The sequence below is a fragment of the Phodopus roborovskii genome, unplaced genomic scaffold (genome assembly GCF_943737965.1).
Source record: "Phodopus roborovskii unplaced genomic scaffold, PHOROB, whole genome shotgun sequence".
NCBI classification, from domain to species: domain Eukaryota; kingdom Metazoa; phylum Chordata; class Mammalia; order Rodentia; family Cricetidae; genus Phodopus; species Phodopus roborovskii.
This window is the reverse complement of record NW_026126603.1, coordinates 4,343,523-4,356,404: the sequence shown is the minus strand read 5'-3', so window position 1 is coordinate 4,356,404 and position 12,882 is coordinate 4,343,523. Positions and strand designations below refer to the sequence as shown.

General features: G+C 35.5%; 1 protein-coding gene across 3 annotated transcripts in view; it reads left to right on the top strand.

The window, feature by feature from the left end:
- The window catches only part of Inpp4b (inositol polyphosphate-4-phosphatase type II B), a 330,540-nt gene that overhangs the window by 277,936 nt on the left and 39,722 nt on the right, over nucleotides 1-12,882 (top strand). For all 3 annotated transcript variants that reach the window (XM_051205838.1, XM_051205837.1, XM_051205839.1), the window contains one exon: nucleotides 1,365-1,519. In XM_051205838.1, coding sequence (XP_051061795.1) covers nucleotides 1,365-1,519 — 155 coding nt within the window. The remainder of the gene's footprint in view (nucleotides 1-1,364; nucleotides 1,520-12,882) is intronic.

Genomic DNA, 12,882 nt, shown 5'->3' with positions numbered 1-12,882 from the left:
AAAACCATATTCTCATTTTTCTATAGCTAGTTTTATTAGAAATAGAAAGGAGTAAAAATCTAAATTAGTAGGAACATATAAATCTTAATTTAAGTACGAAAATTACAATTAAAATACAGTTTAAAAAGTCCTCAATAAAAACTATTTTAATGTTTCTTCTCCAAGCAGACACTTTTAAGGCCTCGATTACAGATAATACACTAGATGGTCATTGTGTCACATTAAATTTATCTTAAATGCACATTGATTAGCATTGCTGATGCTGCAGCTAATTGTTGGTTTCTCATCTCAGAAACCATCATGGGCTAGAAGGAAAAGGAGCAGAGGGGTCTACATGTTCAGCAGAAGACAACGATAAAAGCGGGTATTCCTGAGTTAGTGACAGTTGTCTGTCTCATACTAACAAGAGTCACAGAGGAACATCTGACACATAGAAATTAAACTCTTGGTGTTTGAATTTAGCCAGACCTGTATTTGCAATTTGTTGCTGCTCTGCTGTGTGCAGGTTACACTGTTTACATAAGTCTCAGTTTTCCCCACTACAAAGTGAGGGTAGTCATGGCATCCACTAGGGTTTATGCTCCCTTCGTTTTAAGAGCATATCAATCAGTCATTTAGAACTGTGTGCTGTGTGACAATCAATATGAAATAATGGTAGCCAATTTAGTGCTCCTAATATTTCCACATGATTTTATCAATGCAGATATTTTGAAACATAAATTCAAGTCCAGAAGATATTTTTTTAAATTTTCAATAGGTGATTTTAATATTGTGTTATTATTTGAGAATTTCACACTTGCATATAAGGTGTATTTATCAAATCTATCCCTAATCACTTCCCTCTGATTCCTTGTCTCTATCCACACCAACACTTTTCCCTCTCCATGTCTTGTGCTCCTTTCTAAACCTACTGTGCCCTCTTAGTGCTGTCTATGGGAATGTACAGAGCTATCTACAGAGTATATGTAGCCTCTCACACACAGGAGCTATGATGAAAACTGACTCCCCTTCCCCAACAGTCATTAATTTCCAATTCCATGAGACCCTCTCATATCAATGATATGAATTTGGTTGGTTGATCTTAAAACAGATAGACTTTAGGAACACATTCAAGTGTTTAGCTTAGGAATGATATGGCTTACTTCATTTTCAGCCAAGATGTTACTCCTGAGTGGCATTTATACAAACCAGGACCCTGCATACCTCCTCTGTGGGATCTCATATAGTGGTATTTACTGACAGTCCCATACGTGCCACTAAAGGCAACAAACAAGCTAGCCTTCTAGCTTAGAAAAAGAAAAAGCAATGTGTTCAATTTTTTAGGGTAGAAGGAAACACTTCTTGTTTTCATTTGTGTCTTGCAGATTTGTCGCAAACTCAATGGTATTCGCTTTACCTGTTGCAAAAGTGCCAAAGATAGGACATCGATGTCAGTGACGCTGGAACAGTGCTCCATCCTCAGAGATGAGCATCAACTGCACAAAGATTTTTTCATCCGAGCCTTGGACTGTATGAGAAGGTATTACATATGCGTTAAATTCTTTTGATGTTAAGGTCACATTTTTTTTTCAAATTTAAAACACATACCTACCTAGAAGACCAAACACTTAATGATTTACTTGTATTTCCACATTTTAAATTTGAAGCATCCCCTCTACTCATTTGGGGCAATAAAAGGAAATACAGCCATGCATACACTCAATAAAATGCATGGAAAACATACTCTGTTAACTTTTCATCTTGAGCTAAATGGCTCTGTATAGCTAAGGCACCTCTTAAAGAATACATTTTCTTGGCATATTTTCATATGCACAAAATAACACTAGGTCAATAGACAAACAAAAATCTCTCCAGACTGCCCATGGTTGGCAAGGTCTTTGCATTGGTGACATTTCCCATCAGAAAGGCAGAGTTTCTCTGTTACTTTAGAGACCTAATATTACAACGCTGCCAACATTTAAAATATTATGCCCCAAGTCATATCTTGATTAACTTCCACAGTAATTAAATCAGAACTTAAAGGAAGCCATAATGGTAAGAGTGTCTCCTTCAAAATATCTATCAGCAAGGACATGTGTGAAAATAACAGTGACACAGATCATCTTAGAAGAGGTTTCTGGGCTTTATTGAAGGTTGTTTCTGCTACTTCCTGTCTGTCTGACCATGAGCTGCACTTTCTTTTCGGGTGTGAGTCCCCCAGTAGAGACACAGATGCATGCCTGTATAGTTGCAATGCCTATGTTTTCCACTAACAAGAGGCTTCTGATGTCTTATGTTTTACATCTTTCATGTCTTCTGTCATTTTCGTTGTTCAGTAGAGTTCTGTCCTCAGTTTTACACCCATTTAAGGAAGGTTTAGAAGCCTGGCATGAACATCTCAGCCATATAAAATATGTTTTATTGTCATAAACTGTATTCAAAAATATTTATCAGTACTATGGGGGAAATATGAGTTTGAAGATGAAATCTAATTTGAGAAAAGGAACACAGATGTCACGATGATTGCCCAAGTAGTGAGGAGTACAGTAAATAGGCGAGGACAACCACAGGAGTAACATGATCTAACTATCAGATATCTGGTTGGTGACACTGTCATCTATGTGTTTAAGATTGGAAGACAGGACCTCTAAATTAGAAAGGAAATTCTTCAGTCAGGTAAAGAAAATGCATGTGTTCCTATGCATGCTGAACTGTGAGACTGCATATTTTTGTATTACATAGATTTATACATCATTGGTATTATATGTGAAACTTATTTCCATAGATGTGACATTTATAGGACTTTGTGGTTTAGAATTCTCTCTCTCTCTCTCTCTCTCCCAAATTTAGCTGCTAGAAATTTAACGTAAACCCTGTCATGTCTTTTGTGTCTCTATTACTCTGGTATTATTTTTCTCTTAAAATTATTTTATTAACTTTCAAATCAGTCAAATTTATCCCTTAGTTTGTGTATATAATGTAGTAATTTTAGAGTGTGAGAGTTTCTTTGGAAATGAGTGTAGGTGTGCGCATATTTCAAAAACATAAGGCATATTGATTAAAAAAAAAAAACATGTAACTGCTTGTATTTCCCTCTTGGAGCATTTGGTTTTGTGAGACAGCACAGGAGGTCAGAGGACCACATAAAGGTCAGAGAACAGCACAGGAGGTCACAGGACAGCACAGGAGGTCAGAGGACAGGAATTAGAGAAAACTGGCCTGACTTAGAATTCAGGTTTCACTACACATTACCTAGGAAAAAGTTAATTTCACTGCCTCTTTATACCTCAGGGAAGTTAGTCAACCTCTTTGTACCTCAATATTCTCATCTATAAAACTGTCATGGTTGCAGAAATCATTTCCAATGAGTGTCATGAATTAAAGGAACTGATAAATGCAAAGTGATGAGAAAAATTTTTGGCAGGGTAAGTTACATTTATTAAATAAAACTGAATATCAAAGCTTAATGTTGGTATTCTGATAATGAAAATTAAATAAAATCTAAATATATAACCTTTGTAACTTTATGTTTATGAAATATTGGGATTTATGGTTATTTTCAGACCACATATTAAATCATGTGTTTTACACATTTAGAACAACTATTCATTAAAATGGTGTTTGTGTTTATAGATTCTAACTATGGGAATAAAACATGTATCAAAAGAAGCCTGTGAAGATTCCCTCTGAACATTGCTGATACACACTCAGACACACACACATACACACACACGTGTGGGTATGTGTTGAATATATATATATATATATATATATATGCATATAATACATACATACTACAAAGAATCATGAGCCATGAGTTTTGGTCTCAAATAGTCATCTTGAGGTTTTCTCCTAAATGACAACAGATTGTTTGGTATTGAGCACTAAAGAATCATTATAGCCAGTCAGCTATAGCTCTCTAATCACATCATTTGCAAAGGTGTCACCTAAAATTATTTTAGTATACATTTAGCTACTTCAAGTTCATTAGTCAAAATAGAAATTATGCAAAAGGTCATGCTTTTTTAGAACTTCAAGTTTATGTATAAACTAGAGTGTTTTGGCCCCACTGGCCCATAAAGAGTCAAATGTGATGGCAGAATTTATACTCTTTCATTTCAACATGTTCGGTCATACTCATCAATATTTGTAGACATTCAGTGCAGTGTCGCATCCAGGACAAAATAACTACAATAGTACAGGGGTACAAAAGCAGCAGAACATCAAGAACCTCACAGAGGACACAACTTTTTCTCTCCCACACAGCAGTTTCTCAGAAATAAGAATGTCTCAACTCATTGGTTGATTTTAATTGATTATCAGAACTTGAAATAATAGTTTTTAACCACTGAAATAGTACAGCTTTTTCATTCATGGTGATAGAGCCATTTTGTAACCACTTTACTCCATGACCTGTGAAGTTTCACCCTCCAGACATTGACCTTGAATGATTATCAGATAGCTTCAGGAAGTTATATTTAGTTATGTTTAGGTGAAAGAACTTAGAAAGGGATGAAGAACAAAATTTTTTAAGACCTTGGCCAATATTTTAAGATACAACACTGGATTTAATAATACTTTAAGGTTTTAGTTAATGTGTGTGTGTGTGTGTGTGTGTGTGTGTGTGTGTGTGTGTGTGTGTGTGTGTTCTGTGCTGTGTGTGTATGTTGTGGGTACATGTGAATACACACGCTCATTAGTACATGTGTCTTGGTGTAATTTTTGAGGTCAGAGGAAACTTACTGGAGCAGTGTGTCTCCTTCTGCCTTGTGGATCCCAGAGATCAAATTCAGGTCTTAGGCTTAGCAGGAGCACCTTTACCCCTTGAGCCACCCAGTGTTTTAAACTTATTGTTTGTTTTGTCTTTTACTGACTGCACGTGTAATTTTAACTTATCAACAGTTCCATTTTATTTATCTTTGAATCATTCCAACCACTTTCAAGGCTTTTTAAAGTCTGTCAAAGCTATCACAAGTTATTGTTTTATGATGCTGTTAGTGGCAGTGACTGTCAGTTCCAAGTCAATCACACATCTGTAAGGGGGATGGATGCAATGCCATATGGTGCTGTGTCACTAAGATATGATGCCCATTCATGCCATGCCATTAAGTACACATACAATTTGCTGCACTGTCAGCTCATAGTGACATTCCTGGGACTTGATTTTATCACAAGTTGAAGTCTGCATTACTTTCAGTGGCATGTTCATGACATGATGGCATGTTTGATCAAAGTAGTGGATTTCAGACCACCTCTTCATATGGGAAAGGTAGCAAGAAATCAGGTGCCTTCTACTCAGTCCAAATCTCTTCATGGTTACTGTGTTGTGCAGAGCAATGATTAGCAACTATCACTCCCAACTTCTGTCAGAAAATACATAGATCAAATAAAGAAGGCAGGAGTCTCAGAAGGCTGGTCACTAGGATGGAGTCAAGAATGAGAACTACTCAAAGTTTGCCTCATTTAAACCAGCTTTAATATGAATTTACTTATTTAGACAATCAATATCTTTTCTTGAGTTATGAGGTACCATGTCTAGCCAAAATATTCCTCATCAAAGCTCAGTTTTACAAAATGGTAGACATATTATTGCCTAGTTGTTTGTCCATTCCATAGCTTGAGGATTTTTTAAAAAGAACAGATAATAGGAAAGAGGCCTCATTTTCATTCAATTCTAGAATTTTCATTGAAAGTAAAAGTTATCTTATGTTGGTGCATTTCTTTTTCGGAAATCTAAACTTACATTTGATTAATAGATATACAGATACAATTTTAAAACCTCAATAAATTTGACTGGACTTAAAAGTTCTCTTTTAACATAATGTATTTAGAAGTTTAATGACCACTATAGAATAAATTAAAACAAAATACCATGGGATAATTATTTCTGTAAGCAAGAATAAATACATTATATGTATGGATAATATAAATAACATAGAACAACCTATCTTTCAGTTGTTTGCGCTTTGTCATTCTACCATGGTGCTTGAAATTAAAACAGTTGACAAAGCATTAACAAGACAGATCAGTGTAAATTTTGGTATGCAATCAGTTATCTCCATCAAGGCTCAGGGCTGTAATTATTCTATAGTAAAGACCAAAGGCTCAGTGACCTTATTAGATTTGATGTAAATTTTATTTCTGAGTGTGTGTGTGTGTGTGATGTTTATGTGAGTGTATGTTTTATGTACATTCAATTGCATACTAATAAATGCAGGTACAGTTGCCTATGTGTCTAGGTGCATGTAGAGGCCATGTCAGTTCATGTCAGTTGTCTTCTTCAATTGATTCCCCACCTTATCTTTTGAGATAGGGACTGAACCCGAAGCCTAGTGACTAGCCAACTGCCTGGTCAAGACACACCAGAGATTCACCAATCTCAGTGCCCTCATGTGCTAGTGCTCAGCTTATTTATGAACACCACCATGCCTGGCTTTTATATAAATGATGGAGTTACATGCAATTCCAGTCCTCATGATTCTACCATGGGCTGGCTCTTTCCTGACTGACCCATCGCTCTTGCTTTTAGATTTTTATTATGATGTGGAATGATCTTTACCATGGGGGATATATTTTATGAAATGTTATGCTTTGTTAAGTGAGCCTGAATCACTAAGTTTTTACAACATGCTATTTAAGTAGCTTTGATTGTTCATAAGACACTTCTGAAGAAGTGTAGTTCATTATTTGCCTAAGTACAGTCCCTCTGTTTTTCCTACATCAGTTTATGTTTTTTTCACTTTTGTTGGTCAGATAAGTTCATAGATTGCTGGAATCTATTTCAAAATTAAGGAGATTTGTAAGCAATGAAGCTGGGTATCTGGAGCTGGCAGATATTTTCAGACTGTCTTAAAGGCTATGTTAGTACAGAACACAATAGGCAGAGATGTGTTTTCTATTAGTGTTCTCACTTTCATCAAAAATTTTAGCGATATATTTCTGTATTATCTCTGACCATATATTTGACCATTAACAGGAATAACCTCAGAGGGACCAGTCAGTGATGTGAAGGAACATTTATTTGGGTCATACTTTCAGAAGCTCGAGGATACCATCACAGAGTTCCCTTGTGTTGGTCCTGCTGAGGCAATACTTCATGACTAGACTGTGTGGTGGATATGGATGCTCAATGAACAGTGACTCAGAAGAAATTAGAGAGATAGGAATCGGCCAAACTTATTATTGTTTTCAAAGACAGACCAAAAATAATCTAACCTACTTCTAACATAGATCTCACTTCCTGGTAGCACCACAGATTGGCAACATACCTTTAATAAAAAGACCTGTGGAGACCACTGCAGATCCAAGTTAGGGCATCCTGTTCTGACCATTGAAGACCCATATTTATCTCATGATGCAATCATTTATATCATCTCCAGCAGTTCTCCCACAGAACAGGCCAAGTTTCTCTTTCACGATGTTTTATTAAGGAGTTTATGGATAACTACAAAGTAAGATGAGTCCAGCACATAGTAACCTCTGGGCTCTGGTGTTTATGTCAGATTCCAAAAGAGTGGAGTGGCAGTGAATGTTGTGGATATATTTTTTAATTGTTTTCACTCGTTAAAATATAGAAGTGCAGTGGAAAAGACAAGAGGTTCTCCTGGGTTCAGATAGAGAAATACAGGGACTTTTTACAGGAATTTGTGACAGGCTCAGGAATTTTTATAAGCCCATGGGGTAGGAAGAGCAGACTATTTTAAGGAAGTCCCAGCTGAGATACAAATGAAATTGCAGCAGTTTAGGAAAATGACTGATGGTTTTGCACTTGGGAAATGAAGTGTAGCAGAAATGTGCACAGAAAGCATCATTCACTAAAGAAGCGAAGATACAGGCAACTTTGGAGGGAGGGATCTTTAGTAAAGTTCTTATGGCCACCCCTAGGAAATCCATGCATATCTAAGAAGATAGAGAGTGAAAGAAATGATTCCCAGATACTACTTAGCCACCTAATCTAATGATGGCTTCTTATTTATTCATTTGTTTGTTTTTCAAGACAGACTCTCTTACTCCAGGATGGCCTAATATCCACTGTATTTAAGGACAACTTTAAAATTCTGATCCTCCTGCTTCTACTTCCCAAGTGTGTTTATAGGCATGCACAGCCATATCTTCTGTTTGTAGTACTGGGGACCAATTTAGAGCTTCCTGCATATCACATAAGTACTCTACCAACTGAACCACAGCCTTAGGAGTTCTTAATGGGCTATCTTCTATAAGCAGTCCTTGAGCCTTTTCCTGGATGATTTCATGAATGTACATACTTGGTGTGATATGTTCCTATTACCCTTGTTCTCTTACAGAGAAATAAATATGAGAAGATTCAAATAATGTATTATCTTGGACCACCTAAAAAAATCTTGCCATCTGTCAGTATGCCCTCAGTCATCATAAGAGAATTCCAGTCATTCTTCTTACTTGAATTCTATTAAAGCCACTCCATTTCTAGTCTAATGGGACATACTGCATGTCTTCACAAGCCAAAAGACTGCAAGCTTTGCTCCAGAATGGGAGATCACAGATGCAAGAGACCTTCAGATGTCTAGTTTAATATGTTTGTGCCCTCAGGATCATGTCCGAAAGCCCTGTGTAATTATGTACAATTACAGTGCATTCTATTCCATTCAGTGAGCACCCCTGAATCCACAACGAGCAAAGATGACATCATTATAGGGAATCAAGAATATAATTTACAAAGCATATCATTTGCAAAACGGTAGTTTGTTAGCTGTAACAGACTACATGTCATTTGTACAGCACTGCAGCTTTGTTTGTGGGAGATCACTACTCAAAAATACTTACAGAGGCTCAGAGTGAAGCTAGTTCTAAAGAGAACAATGTGCCTCAATATGGTCCATAAAATAGCACAGAACAATGAGGAGGAGGCTGCTGTTTGTAGTTAAATTACCTAGTTTTCCCATCTCTTAACAAGGAGGGTTCAATTCTAAAAGCTCTTAGAGACTTGTCTGTAAAAATGGAAACACACACACACAGAGACTGGAAAGCATATGATAAAGTTGAAGTGTTTAATGAGGTAACTTACAGTTTGTTCATCTCAGCATTCAGCATCCTCATGAACATGTAGTAAAATAAATATCCCAAAGCACTTAACACTGTACTAGTTACACAATGAGTCCCAGTAAACATTACCAGCTGCTGTGGTTGTCACTGGTGCTGTGTAGTAATGTTCTCCATTTTTTTTTTATAAGCTGCTGGTTTTTTTTCAATGGATTCCTATAGGAATGATTCTACTAAAGGTGTAGATGATGTGATGCTCTCAGACTATACTGAGAAAATTAAAAGACTGTGCTTTTAAGCGACTTACTTATTTGAAACATTCTTTTCCTAAAAGATCTCTCTCTTTCTCTTTCTCTTTCTCTCTCTCTCTCTCTCTCTCTCTCTCTCTCTCTCTCTCTCTCTCTGCATGTGTGTGTGTTTGTGTGTATGTGTGTGTGTTTACATGTATTGCATTAACTCATATAAACTAGTCAAAAGCTCAGCACAAGTTTAATGAAGCATCTGTGTCAGATGTGTAGTATTTTTAGGGACTTTTGTTTTCCTTTTTAAAATATTCATTGCATTCCCAGCTCCTTTGTACGACATGACATTCCCATTTACCCTTGCTTCTAACTTTTTATTTTTATAACTTGTTGACTGAGTTACACTTATTTAAATTATTCCACTTTAAAACAGTAAGACAGAATGTAATTATTTAAGCAACAATAAAGGAATGCCAAGCGTTTTCAATCAACATTGAGTATTACTAATGCAATTTTTCCAAACTTCAGTAATTCTAGTCTCTTACATTTGCATATTTATGTTTTCAAAATTGTGCATATGCTAAACTATTTGAGAAATAAAGCCACTCTGATTTTATATGCCTAGGAGTTTCCAATCAACTTGACAGAACCTTTGTTCTTAAGTATGGAAAGAGGACCTATATCATCTTTTGTTCCCTTTCTATTTCTTAACATTGTAAAACAAACTGTTGTAATTCTTATAACATAATATTTATTTGATTCTGTGAATATTTTTTCTTTTAAAGAGACCAGAACAAGAGATAGACACCCATGAGAGCTACAAAGAGATAATACTTATGACAGAATCAGAGAAATAATTACTCTTCCCTCTGTGGAAATGAGCTCAGTTTTAGCAGTTGCTATTGAAATAGACAGCTTCATGGAAAATCCACAGCACCCCAAGTCACTCTAAAGAAGAAAAATTATCTTATAAAATACAAAATCCATATGACACACGGGGTAATGGTATATTTTATTAAGGATTTCATGATCATGAAATTAAACAATACCTGGCCAACTACACATGAGTACATCTTGACCACAGACCATTTGTGGTTGGGTGGCTTTCCAAAGCCCAAGCTCAAAATGTGTTTAATAGGTTAGTGTCTTGCGTTCACTGGTTTGGCGAAATTCATACAATTTTAACAAGTATATTAATAACTTGAAGTTTGGTGATAAATTGTGCAGTTCTTGAACAGAGAATTGAGCCTACTTTTATAAGCTTAATAATGAATACAAATGAGATGTGCTGGAAATAGAAATGACCCAGGTCCATGTAACTTTGTATTGTAATAACTTGGTAGTGAAATTGTAGCTTTGAAAGCAGCACTCATGATCTACAGGCATTTTGTCTAATTAGAACTAAGTTCTGAACCACAGAGCTTTTGTGGGGAAGGAGTTAAATATATCTATTTTTAGAAATTTGTACAGTTTTGATATTCATATGATCCATTGTAACCTGCTCTGATACAGTGCTTATGGTTCTTTCTTTCATAAATTAAAATTTCATGCTGCAGAGGATATGCTTTTAAATTTCTATTTAGGGCAAGGTAAAGGAATGTCATGGCTCTTTGCTGTCTGCCCTATATAGTTTTGTGATAAATGTTATTTTGCTACCTTTAGCTATAGCCTTTGAATAGCAAAGAATTGGTTACATTAATACCTTGTAAGGTGCTGAGATGAATGTGAAGAATATTACATTTTAGGAACCTTAAAAATTTGGGGTTGTTACAAAAAATACTTGGAAAAGGTGTCTTTTTCTTTTAAATTTAGCTTCAGTTTGGAAGGCAGTAGTCACCATTTGGATAGCCTTACCTCAGTTAAATGTCTAGCAAGAAAGGGAAAAGAGATACATGGGAGAGTTTGAAGAAAGAGGAAAGGGAAATGGTGCAATCATGTTAATCTCAAAAATAAGTTATATTGTTCTAACACATTTTCAAATGTTGAAATCTGATAATTTCCTTCAGGTTTTTAAATTATTGCAAAATTTTTATTTAAATGATTTAAAACAAAAAAAAAGAAATAAAATTAAAAGCATCTTTGAATTTCTATGTGTATAGTTAGTTAGTAAAGGAGGTATAACACAATGTTCCCCTTTATTTGGTTCTGACATGATAGAACTAAATATGGATTCTTTCTTCCTCCTAAGGTTGTGGGCCCACATGGATGGTGCGTGGTTCCCACACTAGTAAATGTCCTTTCCCATAATCTACCTCTCCATCTCTGCTTTCCCTAAAGGTCTAAAGGAGAAAGCTCCATAGTGAAGGTAAATGGCACACCACAGATGTGGGTTTCTCTGTGTAGAAAGTGCTGGGCATTTGATAGTTTTGGCATACCCCTGAAGAAACATAGGTAATAAAATAATGCATCTTCTCAGATACAAAATATCATTTTTGCCTTATGGCCATGTGGCCATTGATGCTAAGATTCAGTATATCAAACAAAAGCAAAAATCTTACTTAAGAACTTCAACAAATATAAATTTTTTTCCATCTTTTCATTTTACACATGTGAAGTCTATTAATATTTTTCCTATTAAATCAGTGTTATGAAGTAGATATTATATTACCTAAACTTCACAATATTTTAAAGAACAATTATCCCATCATTAGTTTTAGTATATGCATAGTTCCTTGCACTAACCTTTCAGGATTTTGTTCACTGAGGATTCTGTGTTGAATCTAAATGAATGTCTCACGTTTCTGTGGGATTTGATGGTGCAGGCTAGATGAAGGCAGACCTGTTGGTTGAGTGACATGGGGTGTTCTCATGCATCAGAACTGTTTCCACTCTATGAAGGCATACTTCTCTGAGCAGCAGCGAGAAGTTGTATGGAATTAAGGTTAAATCTTTGTGTCTGGGCAAATGGTAGAAAGTCACTTTTGGAAACATTGAAAGATTTATAATCCAAATAAAGTAACTGAAATTGAAAGATGAATTGGAATAAGCTTTTTAAATGTCATTCTTTGACTTCATCTAGAGACCAAAGCTATAGATTTAAGCAATAAATAAAATAGCATAAATAATAATATATTGTAAATTAAATAAATACCAAGTTATTTGAATTTTTGTTTTGAATAAACTTACCTTAAATTTGTTTGTAAATTTATTCACATCACCTTGTCATAGCAACTGTACTTAAAGATTGATTTGTCCTCATAAGACCTTTAGACCCTCCCAGCAACTAAATTTAATCCTGACTTTTAAATTTCCTAGGATTCATGAATCTTATTAAAGTGAAGTAAGAAAAGCACTGTAAATAGATTTGTTAACATTCCTTGATTGCTTTGTTTCCATGAGTTGGTGAACTCATGGATTTTTAGTGGCAGAAAAAAACTGCTTACTGATGTCTTGATTGTTCATCTTCCATCAGCCAGCTTCAGACTTCTCTATGTGTTTGTGGCTTTCCATGTCAATGCTGTTTCATTATAAAAGCATTTGGGAAAGACCTTGGTTATTACCTAATGACCCTTCCAACAATGGCAAGTTTTTTTTTTCTTTTTTAAAATGACATCCCTGACATTTTGTCAGATGACCTTTCCATGGGTACATTTCATCACCAGAGGTCATTACTTCATGTGGTGATCCTTCCCATAGGTGGACA